The 12,781-nt window shown below is 39.1% G+C and overlaps 1 protein-coding gene across 2 annotated transcripts in view; it reads left to right on the top strand.

Moving 5' to 3' along the window:
* Positions 1–3,975: 3,975 nt before the first annotated feature.
* Positions 3,976–12,781, top strand: part of fam91a1 (family with sequence similarity 91 member A1) — a 35,568-nt gene continuing 26,762 nt past the window's right edge. For both annotated transcript variants that reach the window (XM_084738794.1, XM_084738793.1), the window contains exons 1-4: positions 3,976–4,793; positions 7,466–7,550; positions 8,921–9,072; positions 11,365–11,422. In XM_084738794.1, the coding sequence (XP_084594920.1) occupies positions 4,722–4,793; positions 7,466–7,550; positions 8,921–9,072; positions 11,365–11,422 (367 nt within the window). In that variant the 5' untranslated portion in view covers positions 3,976–4,721. The remainder of the gene's footprint in view (positions 4,794–7,465; positions 7,551–8,920; positions 9,073–11,364; positions 11,423–12,781) is intronic.

Genomic DNA, 12,781 nt, shown 5'->3' with positions numbered 1-12,781 from the left:
ATAAAAATGTATTTTTGATTGATAAACCATAAGTTTTAAGGTTTGTGATCTACTACTCCATTCAGAAATATTACCCTATTAAAATGGAATAATACAGAACTGTTTGGCTGATACAGAGAAGTGGTTCCCAACCTGTGGGTCACCACTGACTGTAAATATAGATGGATGACATCTTCACTTCCTCCCACTGTACAAAAATGAGGCCAAGATATCCCAGATGTGAGTGCTGCCATCTTGCTGGTGACATATGTATGTCTGATCAAACCCCTCTTTATAGCATCAAATAACTAACTAAAATCAAACCTATCAGAATATTGAACACTTGAACAGACATCAGCATAATAAGAACCAAATAAAACAACAGAAACCATGTTCGGTAAAAGTTTATTTGACGTGTACTTTGATTTTTAGTGTCATTCATGTCCCATCTGCTAAAATAGAAGAGTTGGGATTTCTGACTTATACCGCAGCCAGTCACCAGGGGGCGATCAAGATGTTTTGGCTTCATTTTCTGGGAACTATCATGTTATCTATCTTATAAGATCCCCTAAGGGGTTTCGAAGTTGAATCTGGTAACACTGTGTTTCAGAAGCTTAATATGTTTAATGTGCACTAGCAGCTGAAGGAAATGTTACATTTGCATTAGTAATTACTAATGCAGTACTCAACCTTTACTCAACGTCGGAAGTATTTTGGAATTTGGGAAGTGGATACAGCGAATGGCTGTTGCTAGAAAATACTGACCACAGATAATGTCAAAAACAGGGTTTGATTTCATGAAAAGAACCAGTGTGTAGGAGTTAGAGGCATCTCTTTAAGACTCTAAGTGCTTCAAATTAAATAGCGTGAGAAGGAAAACCGCTCATAGCTGAATATAGAGCCTCTGACCAGGGGTCACAAGCAGACATTGTTTCATTTTAGGGGTCACCTGCTAAAAAGGCTGGAAAACTAATTCTCATATCTTGTTGAAAGATAAAAATAAATCTAGACAGAATCTCTTCTAACATCATTTGAAGTGACTGATGGGCAAAATTAAAAGAGAAATGAAACACTCTTCTTTCATGTCATGACCTCATGTTTCCACTTATACTCTCCTTAGAGAGATATGGTTCAGAGGCATTTAACCCTCCTTTTCCTTACCGTTGATATGTCATTTCTTTATCTCACAAGGGCGTCTTATCTCACACTTGTACCTCTTGCAGCTCCTGAGGCAGTGAGATGAAATATGGTCATGTTTGTTTAGCAGCACATGACAAGGAACTGGAGTTACATACATTACAGATTGAATGACATAGCTGCAAGAAAGTGAGCTGTCAGCAAGTCAGACATCATGACATGCGAGCGCACACAGCTTTAGTGGACTTTGTCACACAGTGAAATCCTACACTCTGTTAGCAGTCAAGTGACAGCTTCATGCTCATAGGTCACAGTGGTCAAGACAGACTCCTTCAGGGGCTGAAAATCTGACGAAGGCCAGTTCCTTTAAAAAAATGCAGGTTCGGGTGCAAGATGAAAATTAGAATTTTCCACTTTCACTTCATTTTACCTGCTTAAAACCTTACTTCTTGATCCAGTGATACTCCTGCTGCAGAAAATGTGATGATAGCTTTAAGGACTTTCATTTAAATGAAAGTGTACAGCAGCCAATCTTGATTTTGCACTATTTTTACAATCTAAGTTGAAAAGCCAAATTAAAAACATTCAGATTTTGAACATATGTTAATAATGGTCCATGTTTGCTTTTGATTTTGTGCAACAATAATTACTCAAATTCTGCAAAACCATTAATTGAAGGTATATTTCAATATTAACCTGTAGTTTTATTGTAATCATGAGGCTTTATGGTGGTAAGAATGCATATGGTTAAGCTCCGCATGACCATGTACTACTCACCTTATCTATTTACTGTTACTCTAAAGTGGTAGACAACACTATAGTGATTTAAAGTAATTTAATTTAGCAGCATTTATCTGAGAGCTCCTCAGCCTTGGGACCAGTACACTGACATGTAAACATGATCTCAAGTGATTTGCAAGACTGATATACCTCATTTTATGTTATTTATTATGCTTTCATAACTTCATTAAGTTTTTTTTGGGATGAGTTTATATATTTAATGTTGTGTTGTCAGTGAAGAAATAAAGATAAACTTGAAGGTTATATAATTTTCTGCATAAATTAGAGATTCCTCCACGTTCTTGAAAACAGAATAAAAGCATGCCATATGCTTGCGTATGGCGTAGCATTTTAGACAGAAAAAGGGACTGAGAAACCTTGATTTAAAATTTCATACATTGCAACTAAGGCTGGATTACAAACTAAGAAAAGTTGACGACTACTCCAGGGGCCAGAATGCTCCACTGTGTGCCAAATGATTTGTGTGAATTTAATTGAAAGGAATATGCACCTCAAAAATGCTCATGCTCCTGCTTTGTTGACTTTAAGGGCATATCTTGAAGAGTGTTCCTGTCAAAATCTAGTTTTATGACCTTAATAATTTCAGTTTTTTTTTCTTATACGTTGCTTTCGTAAAATAATTTATGTTTAATCAAATTACATCACAGTGAAGTGCCAGCCAGGTTGAGTGTAAATCAAACCAGCTGAAGCTATCCTTTGTTCCAGCCTCCATCAAGCTGCTAAACTCTGCTGCTGTAGTGCATTAAAGTACTGTGTAATAATAAACAAGCACTAAAGCACTTAGCACTTCATTTTAATTCTTACAGGTTCTTTCTTAAGCCATTATGTGGTCAATGTCAAATGCATAGTCAAATGTCTGTTTATGTTTTATGATGCTTTCATGGGATGTGAGTCTTTAACACTGTGTCAAATGCTTTTTATGTTTGCGTGATGATTTTATGTGAAGCAATGGATTGTAGCACAAGACAGATCTCCCCTCGCAGACAATAAAGTTTACTTTACTCTGCTTGACAAACCTTACACATAACAATAATGTGTGTATTCAAAGTCTATATTATTAGCTGTGGTAGAGGCTCAATGAAGCTCTGATAGAGCTTAACAGTTGAGGCACACTGTTGCACTGGGTGACATGAACGTGCACATGCACCAATGACGTTGCGCGCCCACAGGGAATGTGGCCAATGTGTATGTGTAATAAATAAATTTTCTACTTAATCTAAGTCACTACATGGACAGCAACTAATGGTTACAACCTACTTGGCCCTTACTAAGTCATAACCCTTTTTGCTTTGCGCTCCAATAACAGGTGAGCAAACTTGGTGCCTGTTAACCTCGGTCAACGTTCTCCTTTCCTGTTTCCTGTACTCAGCTACGCTACGTGCAAGGTGTGTCTATGTTTAAAAGAAAACAAAAATGTGAAGATATTTAAAATATGTTGCTGGTGGGTGGGTTTATAAAAGCAACATGCACATCCTCACACTTTACGTTGGCTAATATTAGCAAAATGTTAGCTAACTAGCTAACTAATGAACAATTGATGTAGATTAGCTAGCTAGCTAGCAAACATTTTGCTAACATTAGTAATCAGATTTAATCTAGCTGTAGATGTAATCATTGCTGTAGCTAGTTACAAAAAAAGTAAACAAGTCACAGTTTGTGCTAACCAGGTTACCCATTGTTGCAACACGTCCAAAGATGGACCTTGTGTGTGACTGATTTAATGAGATACAAATAAAGACAGAAGAGCTAATAAACAGCATATACTTTCACTACTGTTGATGCATGGGGCAGCCATCTTGGATTTTGAGGTCCGGACTGACGAGGTTTGTCCGATTTTCTGAGTTGGAATTCCGTCTTCTGAGGGCCAGTTTAAATTTCCGCCTGGGAACTCGGAAATTCCAACTTCCTGGTACACAAGTAACACACCAATAGGATCTAAGAAGAAAGTTGACGAGAGTTGACTGAAGTTCTGCAGGGTACCAAGCTTGCTCAACTGTTATTGGAGCACAGAGTAAAAGGGGCCTCAGGAAAGCTCAATACCATGAAACAAATTAGCCTACATTAATAATTAGAATTAACACAAGTTATCAACCAAACATTTACTTTTGTCCGCCTGCATGATGACAATAACAAACAATCAGCAAACTGTGTAAGAAAAGATTTGCTGACTTTCTTTCAAGTGAATTTTCCCTGTTGGAAACCCATTTTTCCAATTATTCCAACACCACATAAATGCAGGATAATATACTTTTGTCTTATTATCTTTTCATCAGATTTGTTTATAATAAGAAACAGAAGAAGAGCTATCCTCTGATGGGGGCTCAGCAGCTCATTGTTGCCCTGGGGCCCCTCCAGAATATTAATCCGCCCGTGATGTGAACACCACCTGACATGTTGCTCAGGAGGCTCAGGAGGCTTGTGTAACCTTTGTCTTAATAATAAATACAACTGTGTGAGTTGAAACAGTATTCCTCATGACGCTGATCAGGTGTGATAATCCATCGCCTCTCATTTGTCTCTCCTCGCTCTCTCCCTCTCGAGCTCCATTCACATCCACGGTCACGCCTCGACAGGAAGTGACGAGTGTGGCCACGAGCGTGACGAACAGCCCGTTCGAAAATACAACAAGGAAGTGGCTGTTTTATTGTAAAGGAAAATAACCAGCGGATCAAACATCTCTTCGGGTCGGGGGTCTCTCTGCTCGGTTGTTGGGTGTCGGGGGGGGTAAAGTCACCGTGACTTGCCCGCGAGCCCGTCTCTGATCGTCTCGAGGGATTGTGCTCGTAGCAGCTAGCTAGCTAGCGATGAACACGGACGTGGAATTTCACATCAGGCAGAATTATCCGTGGAACAAGCTCCCAGCTAATGTCAAACAGGTACGGTGTCCTAACGCGTCCGCGGGGCAAGAGGAGCGGGGACGGCCGCTGTTGTCCTGCGGCTGAACCTGTCAATGTCACCGCGGTGCTCCTCTCTGTCATCCAGCAGGCAGCTGTCACTAACTGCTAACCTCTGCAGGGGCTTCAGCCATAACTGACCATCATTACATTACTGCCATTACTGCCTCTGTTAACTTCACTGCATCACATGACCGATGTTTGATAGGTGGCGCCACACGATGCTAGCGCGTGCATGTCACCTGAAAATATTGCATTCACACTTTTATGCACGATGTGTGTTATATATGCAATGTCGAAGAAGATTAAGGATGTTTTACTGTGATTAGTCTGCATGAAGCCCTCCTCCTGCATAAAGGCTGCTCCATCACGCCAACATGTCGTGTTGAAGTGAAGTGGAGGCGGGTGATGTACATACAGTACAGTAGCTCTGTGCTGCTGTTTCAGCTGCCTGCAGCTCTGTGCAGGATTACCTACCACAGAAAGTGGGCAACTGCCTGGGGGACCTCAGAGCTCCTGGTTTATTGTGTGTCAACTGGTTTGTGCTAATTGCAAATTTTAGTGATGCACTCTGTTTTTCTCTCCCAATACAGAGCAGAACCTTTTGATTTTAAAGGTCCAGTGTGTAAAGAGTTACAAGGATTTAATGGCAGAAAGTGGCAGAAATGAATAAAATATTCATCAGTATGTCTTCATTAGTGTATAATTGCCTAACTATAGGTATTGTTGCATTTTTGTTACTTTAGAATGAGTCTCTTATGTCTACAGAGGGAACAGGTCCTTTTCCATGGAGGCTGCCATATTGCACCCATAGCTTGGCTCCCCTGAAAAGGACATGATCTCCCCTGAAAGTTTACTTTGAGACATTTAGAGAGAGCTTTAAAAGATTGTTCATTCACACTGTCACAGATTATAGTTTCTTTTCTTATATTTTATTTTTTTCTTATTTTCTTTAAACAGCAAAAGAGGTCTTTTTGGTAAAGGTTATAGTAAAAAAAACACAGGTTTATTAAACAGTGTTCAGCTTTATTGTTTTACCATGTGATGTGTGAAACTTAAAGGGATGTGAATGAGAGGCAGAAAAGCATTGCTGCCCGTGCCTCAGCTGATTTGAATGTTTTTTTGTTTTTGTTTTTTTAATTTTTTGCTCTGATTTCTTTGATTTTGAAACAGTAGGCTTATGTTGTTGTGATGTAGCTTCTATTAAATGTTATTAGCAGTAATAACTGTCTGTAGTAATAACAATGGAATGTTTATCGCGGTAACCTTGTGATTGCTGCTGCAGACTTTCATGCATGCATGTGCATGTGACATGCATTTGTAGCGGTGTGCATGTTTTTAAACAATGGCCCAGAACAGACAAACCAAACACTGAACAAACTAAAAACATTTAGACGCGACCTTTCACTTTTTAGGCTGGACGATACCTATTTTTTCATGCTTTTGTACCTTCCTGACGATATTATGGTGGCATTTGTGTAAAACAGCTCAACTCCACTCTACTCCACTGCAGATAGTACTCCCTCAAAGTAGGACTGATTGTCATAGCGACACGACTCCCACAGCTGGGAAACAACACACACACACACACACACACACACACACACACACACACACACACACACACACACACACACACACACACACACACAAGAACTTCAGTTTGGTCTAGTGAATCTGCATCCCTCAGTCACTGACAAACTCAAACCTTTGTAGCAACATTTAGGGGGCTGTTGCTGTAAAGCCAAACTGACACCCCAAATGCTCACCTTCTCCTCTGCCCAGTGTGCATTTCCTGTCACTCTTTGCCACCACTGACAGTAATTAGTCTGCCACCTGCCCTCTTTAATGTTTGTTCTCTGACCAATCAGTAGTCTTCAGTATTTACTGACTGAATGAATGTGCAGTACCTGAAAACTGAAAAATGAAAAGTGAAAATTTTCCAGTGACAGTGATGAAGAAATTGGATTTGTGGATGTGGATTGGTGACACCATGGCAGATAACTATTTTATTAAATTTAGAAAATGTGTTTGCAAGTATGGACTACTAAAGCACAATATCAAGTGACAGTAAGAGCCTTAAGATTGGTTAGGCAATTGATTTTTTGCATCATAGGGCAAAAGTTCCCTAATAACCTTTAAGCATGATGCAATTTAAGTGATCTGGGAAAAAAACTAAACCTTTGTTCCTGGTCTTGACTGTTTTCAGGCTTTAGAAAATCTAACCTGTGACAGATGACTTTGGCCAATCACAGGTTTGTAAGATAGTTCATTGTCGAGTCTCATTCCCAAAGTGCCAATATTTGAGGAATGAGACTTAATAACTATCTTTCTCCAGAGCTGGTCACTGCACCTTTCAGTTGGATCCCGCTTATAACCTGAACTTAAGGACCTGTGCTCGGTTCTTGTGTCAAAAGCCAGTTTTAAGACCTTTGTTGTTTCAGTTTTTTTATTGTTTATGTGTTGTGTATTCTCAAATTTCCAAAAGTGTTTGATCCAATTACCACACAGTAAATTTGGGGCAGGGAAATATTCCAGCATGGAAAAACTATACATATTGCACAGGCAGTAGAGGTAAAAGTGGCCCAATTTAAGACCCTTGCAGCCTAATCCAATCTCTGTCCTCACCTGTGTGCTTTGTTTGTCCTCTGCAGAGTTTGGGAAACTCTCAGCGTGAGTATGACAAGCATGTGCTGCTGTACAGCATCCGCAACCAGCTGCGATTCCGCAATAACCTCGGTGAGCAAGTTTGTTCTTCACACTGCATGCATACTGTATTACACATTGTGATTAGGTGTGTGATTAAAAGACAAATAATCAGGTTTTATTGCTGAGTAGGTTTTCACATACAAGGGATTTGCTTTGCTATATTGGTGCATAACATAAAGATGGTATGAGAAGAATATGGATGAAGGTGAAAGCAAGTCTACAAGCCAAGAAGCGAGAAAATAGAAAAATGAAAACCCATTATAAAAGCAATATGTAAAATCTGACGTTTTTTTTTATTAAAAAGCTGTACAGTTTGTGTAGGAATGTGTAAAATATTGTCCAGGGAATGTGCAAAATTTCTCAGTTTGAAGTGTGAAGAATATTTGCAATGTGTATGAGAGTCCTAGAGATGTGCATTAATGTTATGCATTGAATCAGGTATGTAAGCTTTACTATGTAAAATTAAGAAAGTTTACATACCTGAATAAATAGCAGTCAAAGGGCAAACACTTATAGCTCAAGAAGAAGACAGTGGCCAAAAGTCCACTTGGTTTCAAGTTTAACAGGTACTTTTAGCTAAAAAGAGTGGATTCAGTAGCCCTGCAATTAATTCCTATTGTGAAGATGGTAGGGTAAACCTTATTAATTAGACTGCATTAACTCATGTATCTAAAAACTGGCAGAATGTAAATTGTAACTGCACCAGGCCAACTTCAAAACATTTTTATGACAGTAATATTCCTAAAATCACTGTAATACTTGACTGGTTGTATATGAACAGGTGCAGCAAATTAAGTGATATTAGGGCAACAACTAATGTTTACTCTCATTGTTGATTAGTCTTTCAATTATTTTCTCGATTAATTGATTAGTGTTTGATCTATAAAATGTCAGAAAATGGTGAAACATTTCGATCAGTGCTTCCTAGAGCTCAAGATGATGTCCTCAAATGGCTTGATATTTAATTTACTTTCATAGAGGAGTAAAGAAAGTAGAAAATATTCACATTAATGATGCTTAAATCAGAGAATATTGACTCTTTTTTCTTAAAAAAAAAAAGGTTAATCAATTGTCACAATAGTTAAGAGATTAGAGATTAATTTAATAGTCGGCAGCTAATTGGTCCAGCTCTCACTGATATCGACACTGTCCTTCTGCATATTGGTCTTTAATAACGAAGAAAGTGATTCTATTACCAGTCAAGCAGTGAGAATAATGTGTAATAGTCTCTAAATAGCTGTAATTAATCATATTCCTTTTCCTGTGACCTTCTGGAGCTTGTTCAGGATCAATACTCCTTTTTATAAACCTGGATTGATCTGGTATAGATTGTCTTGCTCTGTGAACACTCACCCCTGGCTGTAACTTGACTGCTGCGTGTTTTCTGTTTTTCTGAGCAGTGCGTCACGTGAGGAAGGATGAGCGCAAGTATTATGAGGAGCTGCTGAAGTACAGCCGGGACCACCTGATGCTGTACCCCTACCACCTGTCTGACATCATGGTCAAAGGGCTGCGAGTCACTCCGTTCTCCTATTACATAGGAATCATGGAGGTGAGTAACCTCCGCTGCCTTACACAACAGACAAGATGTGTTTGATGTTTCTTTTATCCTTATCTCGGTGAGCAGCTTCTTTCGCACCTGAACATCTGTCTGAAAAGCTCTGGCTGGTTTTGCAGTGTAGCATCGCTTCCATGTGAGACCCAAGACAATAACACGGTGATTTCACAATTTCATCTGTGCGTTCAGAACAATGAGCTGGGTAAACTCAGAGGCACAGAGGAGAAATTCTTATTGTGCAGCAGCAAAGATGCTCTAATTTGTTTGGAAGCATCCAGTCTCTCTTAATTTAAATTGAACAATGTCTTCAATTTTAGCTTCCCTGGAAACCACTGCAGGAAACGGTAGTTTCCGAGAAAAATCCAAGACGCCATTATAATAAGAAGGATCAGAGCTTTTTCTAACACCCCGCTGTCATGTGTAATCTGCTCTTTGTTACTCTATAACTGAAATATACCGTATTATACGAGACACCTGAATAGATCTACTAAAAATATGTGCAACTGCGCCATTATTATGTCAGTATGTGTAGAGGAGAAACCTGTGTGCGTCACTGACTGGCAGAAGTGAGTCATGCACTTGTAATTACCTGTCATCACCACGTGGAAAAAAAAAGGGAAACTGTTGTAGCATGGCAAACACTACGTCACCATAGAGTGAGTGGATTTAATTAACACACGTTCAGTTAGTGTATGATATTGTACCGTTTTAAAGGAGCATGTGGTGAGTGTGTTTCCTGTGTTTATAGGCTTGGCATCAGTCAGGCACTAGGTGTCAGTCAGTGTCTAGTGAAGCCTCGTTGTACCAGCTCAGGGAGACACAGAGGACTGATCCCAGGACAAACACACCCAGAGAAAATCTTTTCGGTTTGGGCTCGGTCTGCATGACGGCTTGCTCTCACTGATAAAGCTCAGTGTGTTGTTCTGAGCTCACAGAGAACCAGTCTGTCAGAGACTTTGACCAGTCTGGTTCTCCTTGACTTGTGACATTCTCAATTAGATTACAGCGAGCGAGCCCATGTGTTCACACGGTCGGGAGTGGTGTGTTTTGAAAAATAGGCCATACTATGTATGATTGTTATGATTTCTTAAATGAACAGTTCACCCCAAAGTACATATCCAGTTGCAGAGTTTTGGGGATGTTGTCCCTCCTCTCAAGGGCGTGAGAATTGTGCCAAGCGCAGAAAAAAAGTATATTTGAAAAACTCAGCAACAATGTCTCTTTTCCAGAAATCATGAACCTTGAGATAATCCACAGACCTTGTTGTGAGCAGGGATGTGTGCGATTAATCAACTAGTTAATTAAACATTGCTGACCTTGTTAATCAATGCCAGAAATACAAGTTGGTTAAACTAATTATGAATATTTTAGCAACGCTGGTTAACTGTTGTGTCCAGTACAGAGTAGTATCGAAATTTCTCCAGTCAAACAATACCTGCATTCAATCCTTTTTGTGCCCAGATCTAAAAACAAGGGAAAAGACAATTTGTGTTGTTTGAAGCATGCATCTATTCATGGATGAGAGGTTACAGCTCAGCCGAGTAGGACACCATCCATGTTTACTTCCCACGCTGTCACGAGTGCAAGCCTCTCATCTATGAGTAGATAGGTGTAAATATGTATTTCTGATTTTGGGGTCAACTGTCCCTTTAAGGAAACTGATGCACCTGTGATCAGTTTTGCTGGATTTGAAGCCGAGTACAGATATATTTGTTGTGAAACAGACCTAAATGGAATGAAATCCTAAATTATTATCATTGATAAAACCTGTGTTTCCGCTGCTGTTTTATATCAATATGACTGCTGTGAAAATGCATGAAAATTTCTTTGCATAATGCCCTCAGATGTATTCCCATTACTTTTGTTCACTTAGAGAGTGTGTGTGCAGATGTTAGCTGCCACATTCAATTGTTCCATATTCAGCATACTTCCCATTTCATCAGAACAGAAATGACTAATGTGTGCAGGGATTTTTTTTTGTGACTTAACACAAATAAACATGAACCATTTAGTCTTCACATTTTAAAAGGCATCACCCTCTTTTCTGTGTGTGCTAAACTAAACTCGACTGAGCTTTAATTGTGGCCACTAAATTGCCGGAGGCTATGTCATATTCTGATAATCCGTCTTAAACACTTAATGAAAACGGGGAGTAGAAATTAGCACGGCCGCCCAGATCTGCTAATCCTGTTATTAATCAGAGGCAGGGGGACATAGAAAAGGGGGGAAGGAAAAATTAGTTTAATTCTTCTTTTCCCTGTCTCCTTTCTTTTTTTGCACCTCCAGGATATTATGAACAGTGAGAAGAGTTACGACTCCTTGCCCAACTTCACTGCTGCTGACTGTGAGTTTTTTTTTTGTCCTTTTTTCCTCTCAGTTTCCCCTTCTCTCCCGCGCTGTTGAAATGTCTTTGCTGGGGTTCTCCCAGTCCTGCTTTCGCTGCATCTCTGGTCTCTTTTTTTTTTCTTTCACGGTTCCTGTTTTTAAAGGGCTGTCAGTGTATACGGTGGTAGAACAGTCAGAGTAAGAGGATGCAAAGTTTTCAGAAAGCTCAGGGATTTAAATGAAGGTCACGAGGTCATTGGAGGGGCACTTCAAACTTTAAACTGAAGATCCTTAAGGGACATCTGACATTGTTGTATTATTCATGGTGCATATCAGTTCTTCAGCACTATAATGAAACTAGAGCAGAAACAATAGATTAGTTTGACTGACAGAAAAGTAATTAGCAACCGTTTTGATAAATTAAGTCATTTAGCAGTAACTCCACAAACATTTATTTGTTCAAATTCTCTGCTTTTCAGTTCTTTCTATCATTATAAAATGACTTTATTTGGGTTTTGAACAGAACATGCAATTTGAAGACATCACCTTCAACTTTTCCAATTAACTGGGAAAATAATTGGCATTTACTTAATCTATGCTGTTGTTTTTTTTCTGTTTTTGTAAAACTGCTTCTCTGACTCAAAGTACAATTCATGGTGTTGGCTTAATTTACAAAGTAAATCCAAATGTGTGTAAATGTTTTTTTAGGAAGTTGGGTTATTTTTTTGTGAGTCGATGGAGATGAAGATTGGCACCTGAATGCCAGCCTCTTGGCGGGTGTTGCATATGTCTGTTTTTTTTTTTCTTTACAGTTTTCCTGACAGATGCGAGTGGTTTTGTTTTGCTTCTGTTTTGTAGATTTTAAATACTGGAGGGATGGAAAGAAAGCCCACCACTACTCCTGTTGAATAACAAACAAATCCCACACTGGTTTTGATGGTTTATGAGAGAAATGGTTTCCAAAATCCCCTGACAAGCATTACTAATAAACAAAGAACATTTCTTTGTACAACTCTGATTCCAAAATAGTTTGGATGCTGTATAAAACCCAAGTAAAAACAGAATGCAATGATTTGCAAATCCTATTCGATCTCTTTTCAGTCAAATACTGTATAAGATATTTGAACCGATAAAAACTATGTTGTTTTTTGAGAATATGCACTCATTCTGAATTTGACACAACTGCAATTTCACCATGTACGATACATAATATCATTAATATATCCAGAGAATTCAGAAAAATCTCTGCATGTAAGGAGCAAGGACAAAAACCAACATTGAATGCTTGTAACCTTTGACCACTCAGGCAGCACTGCAGTAAAAACCCACATGTTTATATAAAGAATACTACATGGGCTTTGGACCACCTCTGAAAACT

The sequence above is a fragment of the Lutjanus erythropterus genome, chromosome 16, assembly GCF_056507025.1.
Source record: "Lutjanus erythropterus isolate fLutEry1 chromosome 16, fLutEry1.hap2, whole genome shotgun sequence".
NCBI lineage: Eukaryota > Metazoa > Chordata > Actinopteri > Lutjaniformes > Lutjanidae > Lutjanus > Lutjanus erythropterus.
Note: the sequence above shows the minus strand (reverse complement) of the source record. Positions and strands in the feature narration are given on the sequence as shown.